The 24,802-nt window shown below is 30.6% G+C and overlaps 1 protein-coding gene and 1 long non-coding RNA gene across 10 annotated transcripts in view; one reads left to right on the forward strand and one right to left on the reverse strand.

Moving 5' to 3' along the window:
* The window catches only part of LOC129983669 (cell adhesion molecule Dscam2-like), a 194,705-nt gene extending 176,407 nt beyond the window's left edge, over positions 1-18,298 (forward strand). For 5 of the 9 annotated variants that reach the window (XM_056093242.1, XM_056093239.1, XM_056093240.1 and 2 more), the window contains 5 exons: positions 651-714; positions 1,797-2,048; positions 3,728-3,923; positions 15,653-15,792; positions 17,305-18,298. In XM_056093242.1, the coding sequence (XP_055949217.1) occupies positions 651-714; positions 1,797-2,048; positions 3,728-3,923; positions 15,653-15,792; positions 17,305-17,363 (711 nt within the window). In that variant the 3' untranslated portion in view covers positions 17,364-18,298. Of the gene's footprint in view, positions 1-650; positions 715-1,796; positions 2,049-3,727; positions 3,924-10,771; positions 10,935-15,652; positions 15,793-17,304 lie in introns of those variants that run through there. The other 4 variants (XR_008785433.1, XR_008785432.1, XM_056093244.1 and 1 more) reach the window with 4 other exon arrangements.
* The window catches only part of LOC129983671 (uncharacterized), a 35,197-nt gene continuing 27,846 nt past the window's right edge, over positions 17,452-24,802 (reverse strand). The window contains exons 3-4 of the long non-coding RNA XR_008785434.1: positions 22,271-22,316; positions 17,452-17,564 (exon numbers count right to left, since the gene is read on the reverse strand). This is a non-coding gene — a long non-coding RNA (uncharacterized LOC129983671). The remainder of the gene's footprint in view (positions 17,565-22,270; positions 22,317-24,802) is intronic.

Genomic DNA, 24,802 nt, shown 5'->3' on the forward strand with positions numbered 1-24,802 from the left:
GATATTTTCATCCTCAATAAATTTATTGTGTCAAAATGCATTGTAGGCAAAACTTCTTTTAAAAAAAGCATAATATTTTGAAATTATAACTTTTATGCTTTAACTTAGCAGATGATATTCAAGCTCTTTTGTATATTTTTAGAGAAAAAAAATTACAATTCTTTCTGTGGTAATTATTCAGTTTATTTATTCAATAATCCTGGCCAAAATTAGATGCTTTCCAAATTTATTATCTCAAAATTTTATTTTTTTCTAAAAGACTTGAAAGAATTATAAAATATCAAAATTTTCATATATATTATTCTGTCCTTGATAAGCTAAAACTATATACATATGTATTAAACCTTCTCAGTGTTGTTTATACCAAATGGGCAGCTTATATCTCAAAAATATTTGTACCATGCTAAAGATTTGTTCAATTTAATCGATTTCATTTCAATGAATAGTTATTTCACATTTTATGATCAATTTATCATAATTGGAATGATTAAAAATCTGTTCTAGTTTATATAAATTATTATTTGTCTCATATGTGTAAAAGATTTCTACATGAACAACCCTAACCCCAACCCCTTTTTTCATTTTTTTGCGAAGTTAACATCTGAAATGTGACATACTTTTTTTAAAACTGATGAATTGTAACATTACAGAGCAGTTTAGACCCTCCATCAAGTAAAAGTGGTAAAGCTAGTGAAGAATTATATCAAAGTCAAGGTAAGATGCATTTTTTTTCCGTAAATATCTTCTTACTGTGATATTGCTTATACAAATGAGATATTTAAATTTTTATATTTGACTCAAAAGGAATTCCATTTTATCCTCGTTTGTTTATCATTTTGTCATCTTATTATGTTTGAAATAATTCATTACTTTATGAAATTCAGCTTTTCTTGTTTTAAGCCTGGGTTATGTCTGCCTATTTTATTTTTCGTATGAACTTTAAATGTTATTTGTTAAAATAATATCCTTGCCAGTAAATAATTCGATGATAATTTAATATATTTTTTAAAAAAAATAAAATGTGATGTTATTTATTTAACAGAGATATTTATTAATTTTAATGTCTAAATTTTTAAAGACATTCTTGAATTTGGTTTATTGTTGTAATTAACGCTATTTCGGACTTTGATAGACTGCATTTCTAATTTAATTATAATACAATAATTCAATGCATTTTAATACCTGACAAAGAGAAAAAGAAGAGCATATCATGTAAAAAAAAATTTATATTGTTCAGTTATAAAAATATACATACTTCTCTGTGGATACAAGTGATTTGATTTAGACAACTAGAAAAATAATAATAAATCAATGGTACAGAAAAAGAAAAAATAAATTGAATTTTCATTAATTTATTCATTGTATAACGAAATAGAAGCAACTCGTATTTGGCATGTTTTCCCAAACAACTTGGAGAAATACACGAATCATGTACACAACAATTTTAGCGACGTGTTTCCCTTAGTTCTGTTGGGTTCTTTTTACTTAAGGTAGCAGTCGATAGGAAGGGCGGTTGCGATGCAGACATGAGTGTCTCGCTTTTTAATGGTACTGATTATAATACTATATCAACCCAAGATTCTCTACAACTATAGTATGTGTATTAAATATCCAAAACATTGATTAATGTAAATACTCTGGCGTTTGTTCACAAAATAGAAATACTTCAAATCATGGCTGGTATCGTTTGAAGGCACGTTTTGCGATGACTTGAATGGAATAGATACTTTTGGAAAGTGTTTAATTAGCATAATTGGGCTTATATCGTGAATTTTACTCAGTTCATTTCTTCACAGCTCCTAACAGTCACAGTCTGACATCCGGTTCATCTAATCAAGAGGAGCTGTTGAGAGCCTACGAGTACGCCCGACGGCATCCCCCTCCGCCGATTCAGTACGACAACAGCCACAATCGCGGCCACAGTCACACGAGTGGGACGGGAACAACAGAGTCGGAAGCCACGGATCCAGGGATCCGGCAGTTCAGTGGGACTCCTCCGAAACCCAATGAGCGGCGTCAAGGAGCATGCCTTACTCCTGGAACACAAAGTAAGTGGGGTGCTTCCTAGTGCATAATCTACTGTTTCGAAAAACGAGCGAAATCGAAATAATAGCAAACGTTGGATCAAGAAATAAAGAAAAAGCAGTATGTACGAACATTTAAACTTTTGCATAGTCACGCAATATTTCATATTTAAAGATCTTTGTAATCTTTGTGAAAGCATGGAACTGTATCATGAAAGATATTGTGCAATGTAAAACATAGGTAAGAATAAATTATTTCAAATAGTATAACAAGATATAAGGGAGCATGGACGGTCATGAAAATCTATTGAAGCGTCTTGACGACTTTATCAAAGGGCGTATCACCACAATCATCCATATACAAATATAAAAACAAACCTGTTCGAAATATAAAAGGCTTTCTAAACTAGTGGAGACAAAGTCTAGTAGAAGCAAGGCAAATATAATTTTGTCTGCACAAAGATGTTCCATTAAAATACAAGGAAAATACGATTATGTGTGTATAGCAATCATTTTCAGAAGTTGTCTCCTAGTAACTGTCGAAAACTTGGACATTAGAAACCCAAAAAGCAGTTTATCTTACACCAGGTTATTTAGATTACTTGTTTTCACTATGTGAACAATGAATGGCATTCTATGTGAGATTATTTTGTTTCTAATGATTAAAATCATACGTACTGTATAGCGTTTCCACCACTAGAACACGCGTTTCTGTAAACATTGTTAATAGGTTTATTTGCAGAGAAATATACTACAAGACAAGATACATCGCATAGATAATGAGCAAATTGCAAATCATTTGAAGGAAGCCCAATATAACTTAAAGAATGCAGACATTGGATACCTAAGTTCCTATACAATTCACATTTATCAGCAAATTCTGTTAAACAGTACCAACTTAAAGCCTAGAAATACAATTGCACATCTGATTGAAAACCATGGTAAAACTGGTCATGGTCATGGTCATGGTAAAACTGTTGTCTGAAAAGACATTATTGATGTATGTATATGTGTTGCTACAGAATTATTGCTGCATTATTGTTGCAGTGATTTTGATTTACCGCAAAATGCTGTTTTGGAAAGCACAACATCTGTAGAACAAAGCAAAGCTGGACATTTAAGTTGCGGAGAACATTCAAGAAAGTTCGAGTGTTCGCAACCAGACAATGAACCAAGTGACGAAACATGTTGAAAAGTATTAGTGTTAAAGCTATCTGAGTTAATAAACGCCGAGAAGCCTAACGAGCTTAGAGATCTATTTATGTATAATTCACTCTCTGTTGCGAGTGAGTTGTGAATTATAGAAGCATATTTCTCTACATAAATGAAATTTTATTGTAAAAAATTGTCTGTAAAATAAAATGTCTGTAATTTAAATAAAAATTGTCTGTAAATTAAAATGTATGTAAATAAAAAAATGCATGAGAAAAATAAAAATTAAATTTATGTGAAAAATAAAAATTGTCTGTAAATTATTTTAATGCGAAGAACCTAAATCATCATTTGCATTTACTTTTTTCAAATGGAAAGTAATATAATAAAATAACGAGAGTGAAACAATTGCAAATCTTCAGCATCCATTTCATAAGCTTTTTTTTAATCGACGTTTAGATTTCTCAAACTTAGTTTCCTTGCTAAAGGTTTAATTTAACAAATGCATGCTTTAAAAGCGGTTTGCATGAAAGCTGTGTTTTCTTCGGCAGCCGGTGCTTCAGGGCAAAACACAGACTCCAGCACATCCGACGAGGCTACACCTGTGAACACACCTCACCAGGCCAGAATCATTCCTACAGGGTTCGGGGCTCTGCCGAGAGACAGGAGTCGGTCGTCGTGGGGAGGACAGAAGGGCAGGAGTCAATCGGGTGCCAAGAAATCGAGTTCCAAAGGGATAAAGAAAGGGTAAGTTTTGTTGTTTTATTCACATATTGCCCTAGGGAGTTTCTTTCATTAGAAAGTCAAAGATGTATGCTAAATAATATTTAATTATACTACAGAATTAGTAGAAATTGAAATGAATTAATGTGTGGCGCAAAAATGTTTACTCTTGAAGAAATTGCTGAACTAAAGGGAAAGGGTATACAGCAGCTTAAAGATAAAGTTTTAATATTTTCCTGTTGATAAAACATATAGACAATGTTAACTCAAATTAACAGAATGAAACGCGCTACAGTGTTTCCATTGAAATGTTTTGAAGTGAATTCTTATATATTTGAATATAAATAATCAATTTATTTTTCAATAAAATTCTATTTTTAATTGGTAAAATATTGATTTCTTTCTATATTTTTGAGGCACGTAGAAAAGCGTAATTACATCATTCGTTAGTGCTGCAAAAATTTGAAGTTTTCTTATCCCTTGAACTTGGGTTATTCCTGACTATAAAACCTGTCCCGTTTCTAAGTATATGTAAAATAAATATTTGGATATGCAAGTGTTTCAGAAATTTAGAGAATAAAAGAATTCAGAGATTTTCAAATGGTTGACTATAAAAGGATGCTATTGATACAGAAAGAATCAAAATAAAACCGTTTTTTTTCTCAAACCCGGAATTTATTGATTATGCAATTTACAATTTAAAATCAATAGTTGATCTTCCAATTGTCGGAGCAATGACAATGAGTGAATGGCATATGTTAATATGATGAGTAACTTGCAAATGCTTAATGTACCTTCCTCCTCTCGGGAATTTATCTATAGACAAGGGAATAAACTTTTTTTCCTGGCATTAAACAACATTTCTGGGGTATCATACCATCAAAAATGATGTACAATGCTTCGGAAATGTGGTTTCTACTCTGAAAACTGTATCCCTCAAAACTGTTGTTGACCCTTTTAACTTTTTCGTATAAAATAAAAGATTGCAGTGCTCTATTCAAAAAAGAACTTGTTTCAAGCTTTTCAGCAAATTTACTTATTTTTTTTTTTTTTTTTTTTTTTACCTTTGCTTTATATACCTATCCTATACTGTTTTTTCTTTTTCTTTTTTTTTTAACTGAAATACAAAATGATATCTTTGTGCTATGAGATGCATTGTCTTTTCAGAATAATATATTTTAAGTTGAAAATATTTTAAACTTAATTTTTATAGTTTCATTAATCAAACGGAGAGTGCTCACATTTCAATAAAGTTATCAGCCATGAAAATGCTTTTGCGTATTCCTTTTCATGCTAGGCGTGTCAAAAAAAGTCATTCTCGTCTATTTGCTTATTGCCAGGTTATAGACTTCTCATCTCAAACCAATTAATATTTTAATATCTAAAAAATATATACTTGCCTGAACCTTGAACCTCCTTTTTACCTGAAAATCAAAAACAATTATTTTAACTTTTAGCATTTCTTAAAAAAAGCATTTGATTCAAAAGAGTATACACTAAAATAAAAATTATATAGCTCTGTTCTCTAATGAGATGTGTGCATTTCATAGAATTAATTACGAATCCGATCAGCTGTAGTAATTAGATCGGAAAGCAGCAGCATTTCCAACCGATAGATGCGTTTTTTATTTAAATACGTAAAATAAAATCACAAACCTCCTTTTATTATACTATTATTGAAGTTTTGCTTAATCATTAATCAGAAAGAATACTTGTTAATTTTCAGAACAAGACAAATCATTAGCTATAATTTTGGTCAATTTTAAATTTTATACATTACGAAGTGAAAAATATTAAACAATGTAAAATTTTAAAAGCATTAGAAAATAGAACAATCTTGAAGTTGTAGTGAAAGCTTATAACCTGCGAACCACAAGGTCCCAGGTTCTATCCTCGCTCATCACAATCCGCCACAAGGTGTGGAATATTATTCTAAAAGCTATGCAAAATGTATCTTCACTTAAATATCATAAACCATGTCTTACTATTTATGTTAGAGAAGAAATTGTGAAGTTAACATCTTTTGTATAACAAGAAATTCGTTGCACACTTTTGTAAAAATTTTCTGTGAAACTCGGCTACACTTCAGACATTTGTTGTATAGTGTGACGTAACGGTGTTCACGCATCCACTTTAACTTGTCTCGGCAGTAGTATATGGTATTCAGATTAAAAATGCCTGTAGCGATTCGGTTTTTGTTGACGAAAAGTTTATTGGCAGTTGCATGAAGCGTGTGGGTGAAAATGCAATGCCACATCAAGCTATCGCGAAATGGTACAACATTTTTGAGAATGGACTTTGACAAATACATGTCATCATCAACTGCGATAAATTATGAAATTGTTTCTCGCGGAAATGATATTTAACAAGATTTCTTCGCAGACTTGTATTGAATATACTGAAAACACGCCTCGGCAAACATTTAAATTAATGGAAATAATTATGTCAAAAAGTAAATTTTGCCAGGAACTTTAGGATATAAATAAAGATTTCATCAAATTTCGATACTGTTTTGTTTTCTTAAGCAATGCAAGTAACTTTTTGACTAATTCTTATAACTCGCACCGTAAACGTTTGTATGACATAATGACCAAAACGTTTGTAAGCTGTATGGCATAGTGTTCCATGATTTAAAAGAAAAGTAAATTACTGTATATTTAGAAACCTGACCACTTATAATGTTATTTCTATAAAACTGTAATTGAAATTCTTAAATTATATTTTTATGGAGGTAATAACTGATTATTAATCCTTAGGACACTACGAAGACAGTGGATTGGATGTATGCTTTAAGGTTAACAACCTATAAACCTATATTTCAGTTTTTTTTTTTTTTAATGATCAGGCTGTAGTTACTTTGAATAGTAGCCAAAATTAGAATTTGATGTTAGTAAATATTTTTCAATATTGTGTTAGTAAAAAATGGAAGTATATGTGTTTTAAGCCATATTACGGCTCAGTAGCGGTGCCAGGGGAATGTTAAAAGTTAAACATTATGCTGCAATTTTGAAATGAAACTGGATTTGTGGCTTGTTATTAATTCATTTTAAGATAGTAAAATGTATTGATAATCTTGTGTCGGTTTTTCGTTGGTGATCTGAAGATCTTAGGATCGTCCGTTCAACCGAAGATCTGGAGGTAAAGGTCTGATGTTAATTAAATGTCAAACATCCTTCCACTGGTGTGACATGGAAATTTGGAAATGCGGCTGAACGCTCAGAATTCATCCTCGGCATTTGACTACAGCTCAGAATTATGAGGAGTCTTATATAGAATGTTCCATGCATCTAAAAATGAAACATTAAAATATCTGAAATAAACTAAATTAATTGGAGATACTAACAAGGAGAGGGCACGGGTTGAAATATGGAGATCGGGATGAGATTTAGTATAGTGGTATTATGTCTTCAGGATGCTCTTTCATTTAAATATTAAAGCGCAATAACAGCCACTTTCGAGAAAATGGTCCTCAAACGTTCAGTATAGTTTATATACTAATAATGTCACCTCCGCCGAGCTTCCGACAGCGTAGTCTGTAAGGCCCTGGCTTAGCATTCACAAAACCTGAGTTCGGTTCTGTTTGCTAGTGCGAGCTCATGTTAATATTTTGGTTTTGTTGGGCAAGTGTTTTCAATTTTTATTTGTTTTCTTTCAAATTAATTTAACAATTTACAAATAGTTTTAATTGATATGTTTTTCATTTTTCATGCAAAAATAATTAAAGATATAAATGTGTTTTTCTTTAAAAATTATAAAAAATATTTAAATAAAATTATTTAAAATTATAAAAAATATTTAAATAAAATTATTTAAAATTATAAAAAATATTTAAATAAAAGTCACGACTTAAAGTCAATTTTAATTAATATTAAAAAGATAAATGTTTATTCACCTAATACTTCAATTATAATTTTATTTTTAAGCTCAAAAAATAATTACAAATATAACTTAAATGATGATGAGTAATTATAATTACTAATATCATAAAAATATTTCATTAATTTTGTATTACATACAAGAGCCAGAATGGCAATTATCGTGGAAAAAAGATTGATATAATTTGACATCTTCCCAATTGTTAAATAATTATTAACCGTAAGAGAAACATCAAAAGGATCAATAAAAGCAAGCTTCATTTATTTTCAAAAAAATATTTGTCTGTTTTCAGAAAATCGGGCAACGTACGAAGCATATTGTGTCATGTTATTAAAAATTACGAACGATCTACCTATGCATTCCATAACTTAACACCTGATTTCTATTTTTTTTTCTTTTTAATTGTTAATATCGAGAAAATTTGTTGCTATATTTTTTTATTAGTTTCAACTGCTCTCTTTAATTTCCAATATAAATACAGCTTCGTTGAGTTATAATAAATAACTTGTCATTATTAAAATCCATAAATTCGAAAATTTTAATTATTTTAAGATGACGAAGATGATAATAGTTATTTATATTATTTCTTATGATTAAAATTATATTTATCATTATTTTAACGCTTAAAAATTAAATTATAATTCAAGTGCTATATGAATAAACCTAATTATTTTTCTTTCAGAAATTAACTTATAATTTAATATTAAGCAACAAAACATTTATTTTTGCATATAAAATGAGTAATATATTAATTAAAATCACCTTTAAGTTGTTAATTTAATTTTTAAAGTTAAAAGAATAATTTAAAAACTATGTAAATTTAATTTCTTTAAAAAAATTAAATCATAATTCAAGAATTAGGAGAATAAACATTTATTTTTGCATAAAAAAGGAAAAACATTCATTAAACTATGTTATTTGGTAGATTGATTTAAAATAATTTTAAAAGAAAACAAATTAAATATTAAAAGCATATTAGCCCAGGCCCGAACTCGGGTCTTACGAATTCTAAGCCTGCTCTTTACCGACTGCGCAATTCAGACATTCGGCGATGGGTGGACGTTATTAATACATAAACTATATTGAAAGTTTGAAGATCATTTTTTCGAAATCGACTGGCTATTGCGCTTTAATATTTTAATGAATGAACATCTTAAAGGCATACTAAATCTCATTTCGAACTCAATTTCACTTCCAAGGGGAGACCCTTGGAAGAAACAAAAAATGTAAAAATACAGTCACGTTTCTAAGAAATTTTTAATATCGTTACAAAAATATATTAAATTATTTTTAGTAATTGAATAGGATTTACCTTTTCTAAGGCTGTAGTAGATATACTTATCATTAAATTCATGAGTTTTTGTGTGCAATTATATATAGCCTGCCCTATATTCTCGTCAAATTTTTCGATGAAAATTATTTATTTTCATGTATTTTACCATAATGAAATTTCTTAATTAACCAAATCAAAACTCTGATTATAAGAATGCTTGATAAATCACTGATTTAAAAGTTCTTAATCCCCAAAACATTTTACTATTTCATTATTATAAAAAAAATGTCCCTTTATAGGGTTAAATGAAATTGCAACTTAACATTTCATAGTATAACTAAGCTCTTTATTTATTGATAAAATATACATATGTTCCTGAAGTGAAAAATATATCTTATTCATTATTTTTTTAATTGATCGTTACATAACACTGTCAACAGTTAATTTTCTTTGTGCCTCAATTTAATACAAAAAATATTTTTAAAGCTTTATTTAGCAAGCTTTCTTAATAGAACTATTTATAACATATTCACCAGAGAGCTAATAGCAATATGCAATTCGAAGATTGATTAGATCTGCGCTTTGTACTCTAGGTGAAATTCCTACACATAGAATATGATTATTCGTTTTCGGAAATATGTCCATTCCATAATATATTTTAAAGTGTTAAGATAAATACATAATGTATTTCTAACTTCATGAAAAAATATCAGGGGGGGGGTAAGAATTAAAGAATTTCTGATCAAAGTATTTTAGAGAAAAGTTTTAATGGGATTCGAACCTCGGTCGGTCGTATTTCGCTTCGTGTATTTACAATTTTTTTAAAAACTTATTTACCTTTAACCATAACAACAATAAATTCTATACTAGAACGCGTGTATAAATGCTAAAACTATGAAAAGTATAGCTGTAAAATATACTGAAAAATTATTTTGTAAATGATTATTAAAAATTTAAAAAAAAATTACATAAATGAAATTCATTTCACTAAAAATTATTTTTTTAAAAAATTTCAAATTACCGTAATAATAATTTTTCCATCATAATGTGCTTATTGAGTAAAACCTTTAAAATTTTGAAAAATGCTTCCTTAGTGAGTACTTTCTATTCAAATTCGATAATTCTAGATGCTATTGTCTATACCGTTTGCATCACGCATGATGCGTGCTTCGTGATACAATTTACATATAATATATCATCCTGAAAGAGTTATATTAAAATTGGTGATCTTGACAATGCCAGATCTCGGTGACGAGTACTTCAGAACATGGGAAAACGAATGACGTCAATGTATGTTTGAAAGAAATTTTAATTGAATATCAGCATTATTATCATAATCGTGATGCATGTAAATTACGAATAGAGAGAAGTGCAAAAGATTACAAACAGCCAAATATAAATTCTATCGTGTATAAAGGTAGAGCTTTCGTGTATAAATATCGTGTATAAAGAGCTCAAGCTTTTAGAAGCCTATTGTTTTTTAGTTGATTTCTCTCTTCTTACGTCGTTCGTTCTCCCATATTATGTGAAATGCACTGGTTTTTTTTATCGCTTCGACGTAATTTTGAATTCTAACCCTCTTGCACATTATTTTAAAAGCCCAAGTCTTTGAAACCATGCACAGAGAGTGCAAAGTGTACCCGAAGCAGCCTGAGTTGTGTTATAGAAAGTAAGAAATTCCTTTATTGATTTGTGGGAAATTGAAACCGCCCTCTTCTTTTAGGCAGCATCCGAAGCGGGATAAGTAGCAATCAATTAGTGCATCTGTTTTTATGAGTTGCTCAGTGGTTTGGTTACACTTGTGACCAGCACTGACGGCCTTTCATTCTTCTCACCTATTGTGCCTCCTCATCAGCAGGCTTTCGCCCCGTGTGTCCACACCGATTGTAAGTAGTCTCACGCACACAGTACTTCTTGATCTTTAAGACAGTGGTTCTCAAATATTTTCTTCCTCTCTTTTGTCTTATGCATCATTCTTTTCTGCACCTATTCTTTCTTTCTTTCTTTTTTTTTTTTTTAATCCTCAATGTTCAAAAATATTCTGTTTTCAGTGGCGGCTTCCAGCACTTTCTTAGAATTATTGCAAGCATTTTTTCCCTTAATGAAATCAATTTATATTATTATTGTTCTCTATCGGACCTCAACGTTGGTGCGAAAATCAAAAGCAACAGTTGAGTATGCTTAAAATTACGAAAAAGATAATTTAGCATTGAAAATGACAAAATGATTTGTATGCAAAAGAGAAGTGCAGTTGTTACGACTCCAAAATGCTGCGAGCGATGCAGTCGTAAGAAATGCCACTTACCGCAGAAAATTATGTGACAGCAGAATTGACTTGCTCACAGTGAGCGAATGACCTTGATATTTTCAAAATTGCTCTTTTCTCAGCTGACGAACCGCCACTGATTTTTTAAAAATTCCTGCTACATTTAATTTTTGCCAGATTTAAAACTTCGAAGACAGTTCAATTGAGGATCGCTGTCTTAGCCTTATTCCTTGCTGAAATTTTGCTGGTTTTTATTTGGCGTTAGAATTTTTCATAATTTCTGGATATAAGACTCATTACTTGACAAAGCTGGCCTTAATAGCTCATTTATTTGTTTACCTAATAGTACTGTTTAATATATATTATTAGATTTAATTAGAAAATTTTAAATAGAATTTTGTTGCTTTACCATTGCAGCAAGGATGTAGCTAAAGATTAAGAAGTATAACCGTGAAACGCAGGGGTAAAATAGATTTCTTTAAAAAAGCTTCAGTATGAATTTTGCATGTTGACATGGATTTCAGCAAATTTGTAGCTTTAGTTCGTATTAAATAGCTGTGTTCTTTAAGTTATATTAACTGTCTTTGTTTTGTTTTTCTTTTCTTTGAGAGCCACTGTTATGTTTTTATTTTTATTTATGTTTATTTTTAATATAAATATTTAATGCATAAGGTAAATTTTCTTACAGAATATGTTTTATTTTAAAATCTTGATGTTTAGTATATGCAGTGTACAATAATTATTATACCTTTCAAAGAAATCTTTCTGCAAATATTCTAATTTTTTTTGTCAGATAAGTCATTTTGATTTGCCTTTTACAATATTTCTTTTGAAAATATTGTTCATGAAATCATCTGAATGTTAATGTAACTCAAAAGTATTAAAAATTAAGATCATATATATTAGAAGTGCAAATACAAACTCGGCTTTTTTTTAATGAAATTCAACCTTATTTAAAAGATATTTATCGCAAAATCGAAATATTCGCCATTACTATCTATGATCTTTTATCATTTATCAGTGCCTTCGTGATAGAAACTTGGTGGTTTGGATGCAAAATAGTCGTCAAGACATTTTCGCACATCAACTTCCGTGAGCCGCTGGTTTTTCAGATATGACGACATACATCAGAATTAATGGTGATCAGAAAACACCAAGTCTGGACATGCTGGACAACTTCCCAGCCAAAGAAGAAAATGAGTTTCCATGTTTATTTTGTGTATGTAGACGAAAGTTATCTTGCAATAATATCACTTCCTACCTTCCTTGGCCTCTAAATGGTCTTTTCTCCTCTTTAGAACATTACAGTTCGATCAATTGGATCTATAATGTTCAGTTGGAATAGTTTGACTGGCTTCAAAGGTCCTTTCCAATCCCAGCTGACACGCAGTAACACTTCCTTGGCATGGATATTCATTTTTGAAACTGATGTTGATGGCTGGCTTGGATTATCTCATGCTTTTCTACATTTAGGATTGTCGTACAAAATCCAGTTTCATCATCCTTAATGATTTTGTGCAAAAAATTCTTCCTTTTGTACCAAGACAGCAAATTCATGCAGTAAATCATTTCTTTAGTCTTTGTTTTCTTCCATTAGTTTATGAACTCATTTTCCCATTGTACACAATTGAAGTGATATTACTTTGTGAATATCTCCTAACTGTTCTGCAAGGTTTTCTGGTTTTCCATAGATTTTCATTCTGGAAAATTTGAAGTTGTCTTCAACTATTTTTTTATTGCATCGCCTAGATGTGGATCGTTTTCAAGACTAAAATTTCCATCACGAAATCCTGCGAACTGCTTTTTTACTATTGAATCATTCACAGAATGTTCGCTGAAAGTCAAATTAATCAGTTTCATAACTTGAGCTGCATCCCCCCCCCCTATTTGAAAATGGAATAGAATTCAATGACATAAATGTTGCTTGTCGATATATATTTCTTATATAAGTGATACACACGGAATGACAGCTTATAAATGATGGCACTGAAGTAAAGAAAACAACGTATATCCAAAATGGCGGGTTAATTGGATATATTAAAATATGTTTTTTAATGCAACCAACTTCTGAGCCAAGTTTTTACTTGTACACCTGTTATATTTTCTCTACAATGACTATGATACGTGTTATATATTGTGTACTATATATGTTCTCCATGAAAAAAATCTCAATTGGTTTGTTTATTTGTTTGAATGAGGGGGATTTAGGGATTTTTAGCTACAAGGCTGTCATCCCAGCGTTCAATGAATTGGTTATCATTGCTAAAAACAGTACGACCCAATGTCAACGCAAACAAATAAAATTTCTTATGATCTAAAAAAATCAATCTGTTGAAAAATATTTGATTTTATGACTGTTATCGCATCTTTTCTCATGCAGATTTATTTTTCAATTTTGATTATTCTCCTTTTGTACATGTTTTGTTTGGTCAAATTACATTATTGGCCTTGTTAAGCAAGTAATCAAAATTTAAAGCTGGTGCTTCTACTGCAATGGAGGGTTATATAGAGACGATGATTTCTGCTTCAACATTTGAATTTTCTTATTTATAATAATAACATGACAAGAAATAATTGGTAGGATACGGAATGATAGTTGATGCTTGATGCATAGGTTAGTCACTTTTGATATTGAGGTTTTTCAGTTTCGTTTAATTTGTTGACTGAAAAATCCTCAGTGGAGATGAGGGAGGGGTATTACCTTCCACAAGGTACCGACCTCATCGACAATTTAATGAAATTATCAACATTTTTATATTATTGTCCTTGTTAAATCTGCGTCTTCTACTTCCATATTCAATACCACGCATGTGAGATTTATCCATATATCAAAAATTGGCGTTTATAAAATCACATAGCGTGATGATCTTTGTTTGACATTTTTTGTTACCGTTCACTATTGTTTATACGCGGAAACCTGTTTTCTTCAGAACAGCTGTATTGGGAAATGAATATATGAAAGAAATTTGATTCTTTGAATTTTGTTCCTATTTACTACAAGCTAATAATCCGTTTTGGGTATTGCAGAAAGTCAAGAAGTCAAAGTTCAAACTCACCTACAAAACATCATGCAAGCTGATGACAATCCAATCTCTTGCCGGCCTGGATTGCTTTTTCCTGTAAAATTGCATCAATTCTTCAGAGAATTGATGTTCTGTGCCAATTATATGATGGCCGATTGTAACTTTTGAAGAATTTTATATTCCACAATAATGATGATAGGCTATTTTGGAATAATGATTCTACGTCTTTCACAGGATTCAGTTGTTATTGAACCGTTTGTGAAACTTTCTAGTTTCTTCAAGCATATGATAAGGCTACATAAATCGGTAAACATGTGCTCATTGTGCTTATATACGATGTGATGGACAAAGAGCTGCTTGAATATACTGTCAATTTATTATAACCATTCCGTCAAGATCAACTTTGTAGAAAACATACTTGAACAATGAGAACCTAAATAACTTACATTCAATGGCTATTCTAATTGACAGTAATTCTCAATCTATCAAGACCTCTGAAATTGGCATGTTGTTATTTGAGAAAAATTCAGTTTTAAACTTCAGAAATTAATAATCTGTGTAATGAAATTATATGCTGAATACGATGAGATGCTTGATAAATTCCGTCTTTCTCCAGTAATATGATATTTCTACAGACGAATTATCAATTTGAGTTATCACTGACTCTAGCTAAATTAATGCTACTTTGAATTACTGCATACTTTATCTTGCTGTAGAGGCTCCATCAAAAGTGAGTGCTGCGACTTAAGCACTTCAGGTTTAAAAGCTTATGGGAAATCTTAAATAATACTTCTCCATTAAACTCCAATCTAACATCCAGCTCCATTCTTGAATTAAATCCATCCATTAATTTTTTTTTCATTTATTTGTTAATATCAGGTTGATCAATAATAACGTTTGAAAGCATATATCAACAAACTAAGACTGTCCAGTCAAGCTAGTTTAAAATTTTATCGTGCAGATTTAAATAATTTTGCCATGATGCAGTTATATATGTTGTTGCCGCTGTAATACAAATGAATAAGTGTTCAAGAATAAAGTCATGAACGATTGATGTTAAAAAGTTTATAAAATAATTCAATATTTTAAAATAGCTTTAATAAGCCGTTAAATAAATCATCGCCTTGCCATTGTTTCTGGAAAAAAAATAAAGAAAAATATGAAAAAGTTTGTTAACGTTCGATTGATCCATTTAAACCGTTTCATTTATTGATTCTATTGTAATTTTTTGATATTGTTGTAAGTGTTGATGAGAATGTTGTGTGAAACGCTGAATGAGCGATTGTATTTGAAGGCATAAAATCCTAAATTTCAGGCTTTCCAGTGATGAGAGTGACAGTGAAGGTACTATTTATACTTTCAGCCGAGCTGATACTGCTGCTCTCCGGGGGAGCTCCGGTAATGACCAATCGGAGACGGAGTGTGACAGAGAGAGGGTGGCAAGGCTAAGCCGAGGTGGGTGCCCTTTCCTGCTCTTTGCGCTGTCATAATTACTTGTTCCATTGTAAAGACACAGTTATGCCTTTACACTGGGATAATCACTGGGTGCAACTGAAAGTCATCGAAATCAAAAGGTCAACTGACAGTTTGATACTAAGTACATATGTATATTTGATACTAAGTACATATGTAAGGTCGGAGGGCGATGGATGAGTTGTCCTATCTACATTGTCATAAAAGTCACATGATCTTATTGTGATTGAACTGATATTAATCGGAATAATCATTAACTGAAGCTCAACGATAACAACATCAAGCATTTCCAGTGATAGCTTGGAGAGATGAATCCTTGGTGAACATTTGTAACTCTAATTATTTCGAATAGGGAAAATGTGGAATTCTGCATTGTATAAAAGGATTACAAACAAAAGAAAAAAAAACTCATCAGTCACCTTAAATGGATCCGCTGACAACCCTGGCTCTTCTGCTCAACATTCTCTATGGCTAAAAGTAAAGTTGCCAGAAATTTTTAATAATCTTCCCTTTCAAATATCCAACCAGACTGACATAAAAAAAATTCTTTTGAAGTAATATACGACGCATGTAAAGCTGATTGTTCGGAAGTCTTTATAGTCCAAATAACTATGTTGCTATTGTCTATTTATTTTGAAAATGCATTTTCAATTTATTGAATTGAGCTGTAATGCACATTCTCTGTCGCATAGCGCGACATATTTTCCTACTACAGGCATATGGAGTAGTAGCTAAGATTTTTTCAATGACTCTTACCAGCTTTGTGGTTTTTGATAAAACTGCAGATTATCCTCATTAGTAACTATATATTTAAAATAATAAGGGAAACCAAGGAACTGATTTTCCAATCTCAACTTCCTGTCTGGTTTCACCAATTTTTTTCCCCCCTTTTGAAGGCTCGTGATCTCTAGATGCGTCATCAATGGTTTTCTGCCGTTCCCCATTTTCAATTTGAGAAATGTTTCAAAAACATTATTTCACTGCACATTCTGAATGCGTTGGGAAGCAGGAAACCGCAACGGATACCACTGTATCAATTTCGCCATTTTTTATTGCATATGAAAATTCAGGATGCCTAGATATTTCATCAATGGCCGTCAGACCCTAATCCATTTTATATTCTCTATAGTAAAGCCACGATTACTATATCGACTTCACCTATTTTTATTATTGATTTACGAATCAAAAAGTGAAAATGATAGATATTGAATATTTTCCATTTCGAGGGAAATTCCCCCATGATATTTAAAGTAAATAAATAATTTTTTTAAACCTTTGTTCTTTAGCTTTCATTAAAGTTTTTATTTTAAATTTTGATTTATAACACAGCATTCTCTTGAAGAGAATTTGAGGGGAAAAAAAAATAAAAAAAAGTTATGATATTTATAATTATGTATTATAAAGATTAAAAAAAATGGAAATGATGTAAATGTGTACTTTTTATTACATAAACAAAATGTGTTTTTAAAAATTCATCTGATGTGTCTTCCTCAGGTTTCCCACGCAGACCACCCCAACGGTCTCAGGCGAAATCGGACATTATTGACTGCTGACCAGAGAAGTGCGTCTCCATATTGGAGAGGAAATAAACAACTCTGCTGATCAGTAGAGCGGGGCGTGAGGGCCCCTCACGCAAAGGGCCCCTTGTTCCCGGTTACGCCCGTCCGGCGACTCCTTCCGTAGATTAGGGTTGCCACCCTCTGGGTTACAGGTGCGATGAACAGTGGCATGGAATCCAGTAGCCTGTTCTGTTGCTGAAAAAAAAAAAAAATCTCTATTCTGTTGTAACGACACAAAGTTTTATTCTCAGTTCGGATGGAGGAATCAAACTGCTGAACTACTCCAAGTAGCATCCTTTGATAACAAGAGAAGAAGTGGACAGACTCCGACACGTTTATATGAAATTATTTTATTGACTTGAAAAAAAAAAGAAAAGCTCAAAGCAAAACATGAATGAGTAATTTTTATATGGAATTTTGAATAAATAAAATAGGAATTTATTATTACTTTTAAGTTTCCATTCTGGTCCATTTCGAGGTCATTCATATGTTTCTATACTACCAACCATGCACTCTTGTAATATGAGCTTAGCTAAATGTAAAATTTATAAATTAAAAAAGCATTTCATCCATCTACAGTGGCTACGTCGAGTTGAGTGTGTCAAAGTATTTTTCTGTGACTGAGCAAATTGTGTGTTCTCTGAAAGTATTTTGATGTTTTGAAGGAGGATCATCGGTGATTGCAACCGTCTTTCATGCCAAAATTAAAATTATGTTGATTACAGAAGCCTCGGGAAAATCCATTCGAAATTAATCCTTATTAAATGTAAGAATTTAGTGCATTATTTCAATGGTTAATTTGATATTTTTTTCTTGGAATAAACATTACATCTAAATGTATCTTAATGTCATCCTTGATTTTATGGTGTTTAGGTGGTTTGCTTGCTGTTAATTAATTTTTAATAATAAAACTCGAAACAACTTTCTCAAAAAAAAAATGGTTTATTTTCGTTGAAACAAATTTTTTAAAAAGTCGATAATAATAAAAATTTATTTAATTTATTAAGAAATGTTTAAAAGATCAACAAGTTATTGGATATGAGTTTCTTAAGTATGTTACATATATATTTACCTGAGTTGAATTAAATTTCATTGTTGGATTTATTAATTTACATCAGTGAATTATGTATATTTTCTGTTATTTTATATTAAAGTTTTGAGCAAAAAGAAATAAAATATATGCAGATCATATAGCACTCTGATGATTTTATGTTACTTTTTTTTAAATATTATTACTGTTGATGAAATTGGGGATAAGGCTTTTAAAGAATTTTAATATCATTATTGTATGCGTCCTGTTTTTTAATAGTTCTATAAATATTTATGGTGAAATACATAAAATTCCTTAGTTATATGGTTTAAAATAAAATTAAAGTAGTAGATTTGATTAATTTATTAAAAGGGGAGGGGAGAGTTTGAAGAAGTAGAATTAAAAATGCTAAATGAAGAATTGTCAAAAAATCTTTTACTTTTGATATTAATACCATAAAATCAAGTAATAACTTAGGATATATTTAAAAATACATCATGTCCGACCTCGAGATATTCAAAAATAATAGCTTATACTAAAAGAACCACATATGATTGGGCATAAATCTATTCTTTTTAAAAGATTATTTCCATATATTGACAGACCTCAATATAAACAACATCAACGGCTGCTCAAACATTGGTATATCTCTTGGAAAGTGTTTTATATTATTTGCAGCGTTATTAAACCTAAGTTGCTTCAGATAATCTTAACATTTATATGGCATCTTTGTAAACTGAGTGATGCACAATGCGATAACTGCTGAAAACGCTGTGCTACCGAATTTGGCACACAGATACTTCTTAGGTTATAGTTTCTCTCTAGAAAAAAGTATTTTAAAATTATAATTAAAAGTTAATTGAAAAAAAGCTTTTCCTCCAAATGTTCGAAGCATAGTGTCGCACAAATCTCATTTCTTGCATCATTTAAATGTAAAAATTTAGCTTTTTAGCACTGGTTTTATTTCCATATGATGCTACCCCCAATTTTAATAAATATTTTTAAGTATATTTTACAGTCATAAAACATACTTCTCATTGCTTTAGTTATTGCACTTATAAAAACGTCAATTACAAGGTTATTAAATGTTTTGCTGTGTTTACGGTATCATTAATAAAATTAAAAGTAAGTTTTTTGAAATAATATATAGATAGACGAATCGAGCTTAAAACATTACGATGTGCGATGTTTCAAACCAGTGGTTCAGAATTCCTTTAAATCTTAATTTGTTGGTTAATTTTAAATTTCAAATCTTAAATATTCCAACTGAAAGGTTATGGAAGGATGTAGAATTGCGTCTACCTGCAGTCAAAGTGTGATCCAGAATACCTAATACTTGATAGCAATCTTGCATAATGAATCAATCCATGCTAATCATATGTGGTTCCCTTACTGTTGAACCATTACGCTTGCACTCTTTTCGTCGTTTGAAAGGAATGTATGGTTTATGTCCTTCCTTGAGTCTTTGTCACGCCAACACACCATCAAGTTTTCATTAAACTCTTGATCCTTCTTTAAACATGAGTTGGTCCCCACCCTGCCATATGATTTATATGTGCGACGGCAACCCTACTTTCTAGCTCCTGTACCCCTTGCGGTTGTGCCTTTGGATTGCAGCAGCAGTGGGCGTGCTAGTACGTACCTAGAGCATATCCACCTGTCTAGTACAAATGACTCCTGTTCACAAATGATCAATCTACGGACTTGTTTGTGGAGCAACAGATGGGAGGAGTCAAAATTAGTTTCTCTAGTCTCTGTTTTTTTGCTATCACACAGTGGAATGTAAATATGTGAAAATAAATTTATCAACTGGAAAGTTTCTATTCAAAGAATGGGCTCTTGTCTATGTCAATGGACTTTACAACAGAGTACAAACAAAAAACACAAGGGCATTCAATGTGCAAGAATCATCTGCAGCGCACTGAAGAATTTAATATTCAGTTGAAAAATAAAGATTTTATAAGTAATGGGAATAGAATTTAAAAAATTTTTTTGAAGAGCACCAAAAGGTTCTTAAAATTAAGTTGTTAGAATTGTTGTGAAAGATATATTCGAAGATAAATTTTAACTTATATAAAATTTATTCCTTGCCAGTCATTTTGTTCACCTTACACAATTACTTCTAATTTTTACTCCATTCTAAAAATGAATATGATAAAAAAAAATTAACTTTAAGTTTTTGTTAGGGAGGGGGGCTAAAATTAACGAGTCAATTACCTTGTTCTTTTTGCTATCGGTATTATGTAGAACCATCTTTGTATTAGATAAAGCAGATAACTACTAACATAAAAAACGCATTACTCCATAAATACTTTATATGTGTTACAAAACTTCTAGATTCTACTAATTTAATTATGTCTTTAATGCAAGCATTCATAAAACGAGTGATAAGTGTTGGAGCTAATTGTCAGTGATGCAACTATTTAAAACAAATTGGAAAAAGCTAGATTTTGCAGAATTTACATTTAAATAACCCATTTGTGGATGCATATTTTCTTTTATCATGGTAAATGTCGAACTTTTAGGAGAACACTTGCTCACTCGCTGTAAATGATGTACATCATTTAAAACACCATTAAAACATTTAGCACAATGTAAAGTTTCGAAATTTTAGTTTAACTACTAGCTTATCTTAATTTCAGAAAAAAAAATTTTAATGTGCTTAATTAACAATCAAATATTCTTTTGTCGATTTAAAAGCTGTTTGTCACAGAGTGGTGACTTCGTCAATAAGCACACATATATTATCTTTTTTGTAAGCATGCACTACCCGATGTTATTCGGGATCAAAATGTCTTCATATCTTTTATTAATAAAAAAGTCAGCAATTTTATTAAATAATGTCAAAACTTTCACTGAAGCATCAATCCTTGTGGGTGCATAAAATAAAAGTCGCAGTATTCATATATCAGCTGTTGGCAGTTATGTAATATAAATGTCACGTACTTGAAAGTAAAAATATAATTAATATCGGCAACCGATGCACATGTTAACAAACGCATTTTTTAAAAAAATAAAAATATTTTTATATAAAGGTGCTTTTATGTCACACAAAATAGTAGATAACTTTTATTTAAAATTTGTATTAAGATAAAATATAATACCAATTGCACCAACCGAATGCTAAATGCATTTGATTCTTGAAACGACAAATTGTCCCTAATATTTTTTTAATATAGTCGAAATTTTTTTCTTATTTTGGTCATATCTTTTAAGAAACTAAACAAAATTTAGTTAAACTTTGCTAGTGGTATTTTAGAATAAAAGAAAGAAAATGTTTTAATCCTATTAAGAATGATGAGACATTTAAGTACATTTAAAGTAATAACACTTTTTTGAAAAATCAATCTTGTAAAAATAAAAATATCAGTAACAGTTACTAAATAAAGAACAGTTACAGTTAAATAAGTAATTAAAGAACAGAAATTTTCAAAATGCTGTTGTTTTCTACTTTTTCATCCTGAAATAAATTGTTCTCATACTACTGCGTGCTGACACTAATACGGAATCAAAATTTTATGTCTTTAATAATAACAGATATTTAGGTTCTAAAGCTCTGTTTAAAATAGTATATAAGTATTGAGCTATATTAATATAGAAAATTCTAAAACTAACGCATCATTAAGGAATTGAAAAATCGATTGCACAATTCCAACTTTACAAACATAAAGCAAGTCTAGTTAAATAAAAGTGTCCAAAAATTAACTATTTGATAAAACTGTAAAGCCTACACTAAAACTTTCCCCTGTGATTCATATTAAATGTAAGAATTTGAGCAAAATCTACTCTGCCGTCAGTATTGTTATAACGGGTAAACTATTTATGAAATTTCATTTTTATATTTTAGAGATTTGTTCTTAAATATTCTTACCGGTAGGATTGTTCCCATTCTATTCCACTTGAACACAATCGAAAGCCTGGTAAAAAGAAGAAGGGAAAAGACTAATTAATATTTGTGTACATTTATTTATGATAAACAATTTCAGAAACACAATTTCTATTCAATACAGAAAAGGATATATTCGGAATGTACACCGATGCACGAGCTTAGTTTAAATGCAGATCACATGTCATTAGTTAGTTATCATCAGTCCTCATGTAGTTAAATGTCATCAAAACTCAGTATATGAAGTTAAACGAACAAACAAAAATACCTGTTAAATTGTCTTTTTTCCCCCTCCCTCTCTCCGTTTTTTCTTTCATTACAAAAGAAATAGGTTCTTATTTTTCTTTCAAAATTGATTACCAAATTCACACAAAACTTTCACCAGTCTTACTTCATTATGTAAGATTGGCGAACTGGCCTTTTTTCTTCTTATTATTTATTAAATAAGCTTCAAAATATTATTTTTTTAATTTTATCTTACTAATTAATACAATTTTTAAGAGACTTTTCTTCCATCCAGTTGTCAAAACTGGAGGTTAAGAACCTATAGTTCAGTCACCAGGCTTACCTTCCAGCAAAACGGTAAACCTTTTACCAGTCATTAATTTTTGTCTGATGAATGCGTATTGTCTTATCAACCGATTTTTATCAAATACGTCCGTGTGCGGATTTTCTATTCGTATGTATGTAAACAAAGACGCAGCAAGCTAGACAAAAGAATTTTAATACATGATTTTTTTCACCCGAGCCATAGATCCGTTTCAATTTTGGACTAAATCCACCAATGTGAATACGGTGTATGTGTCCCCACGTATGTGAATACGGTATATTCAAAATCACAACAAGCTATATAAATAAAATATATGTCCTTTGCGCCATAATGTTAAGACACATCAAAATTTGGTCATCCAGTCAGTATTGAGACGTCCAGATGGCATAGCCATTTCTCATCGCTATAAGATGGATTTTGAATTCAAACTCCTCGTATTATTAAACATACGAAAAAAAAATCTAGAAAAAACACCCTCATGTGGTTGTTTTCGTAATTTTGGAAAATGCGCAATCGAAAACAAACTTATAATTCCAGAAAAACGTTTTTTTAAAAAAAATCTACAAATGGAATTATAGCTGTCGCTGTTTTTAATGATCACGAATATAACGATCAGTCGGTTGTACTGATAAAAATAGCATGAAGTTGATGTCCAGTGCAAAGATAATTCGCCGGTTCTAATGATCAACAATTTTTGTATATTGATCAGCTTTGATACTCTGGCGTTGGGAGAAAATAGAAGATCACAAAAATCTGGTGTCTCTTAACCCATTGGACCCAGTCTCTTCTCTTACGTGTGCAATGCTTTACCCAACAGTTAGTGAGCAATCGGCTGTCGTCAGATTGCATACTTTAAGAAACTCAATTTTATAATCATGCTGAAGTTTTTTGGTGAACATTATTCATATTCCTGGTTTATCTCTCAAATTCTTGATGGCTCAAAAAATTATTAGTCTTTATAGCTTTAAAAAAATTTAAAAACTAAATTTTTTTTTCCAATTCAGTATTTAATATCAATTTTCTGCTTTTAATTAAAATAAATGTGTGAGACTAAGATTATGTGATCCATTTTTTTCTTCTTCTATCTTTTTATAATCAAAAACATATATTATTTCAGTACTTTTCGATATATTAATTATTCAGATATAATGGTCACTTTGACTTGGACCCAAAGTGTTCACTACAAATGTCCACTGTACTTGTTCAGATGTGAAACAGAACGAAGAAACAAAATGCCTCACGTTAAATATATATATAAAAAATTGTCTACAAAATCACATAAATAACATAGATAAAAAAAAGTTCAGTATAGCTAAAATGATTAGATAGCTATTCCCTTTGAGGAAAAAGTTGTGACACAATTTACCAGCCAAGACCATTGAACCTATCTCAAAAAAAAACTTATTTCATATGAAAGCTAATGCATCATCAATGGTCTCTCTTCATTTTCCTAAAAAGTCTTGAAGACATTATCTCACTGCAACTTCTCTATTTGGAAAACTATTACTAGAATTCTCCAAGCACAACCATTGTACAGATTTCTAATTTTTTTTTTTTTCATACGAATGCTCATGCCTTATAAATATAAGGGGTCATCTACCCCTTTCTCTCCATTTCCAGAGATATTGCAAAACAAAATATAGCATCGTCATCTGAATGATTTCGTCACAAATTAATTTCATCACTTTGAATTATATCTAATCATTAATATAATTTAATAGGTGACAAAATTAGCCTCATTGTTAATTCTAACTTTTCCTTGCTATATCTTTAGAAGTGGAGGTGGGAGAAGCAGATGATCCTTGATAACATACTAGGGATAATAAACTTCTATGTGAAAAAAAAATGGCGAAATTGGTGCATTGGATATCTTATGTAATAACAGTATTAGGCGAATTTTTTCAAGTGTTTCGCTCACAGATATTGTACAGTAAAGTGATACTTTTGACATTTCTATCGAAACTGAG

Source organism: Argiope bruennichi, chromosome 9 (assembly GCF_947563725.1).
Source record: "Argiope bruennichi chromosome 9, qqArgBrue1.1, whole genome shotgun sequence".
In the NCBI taxonomy this organism is placed as follows: Eukaryota; Metazoa; Arthropoda; class Arachnida; order Araneae; family Araneidae; genus Argiope; species Argiope bruennichi.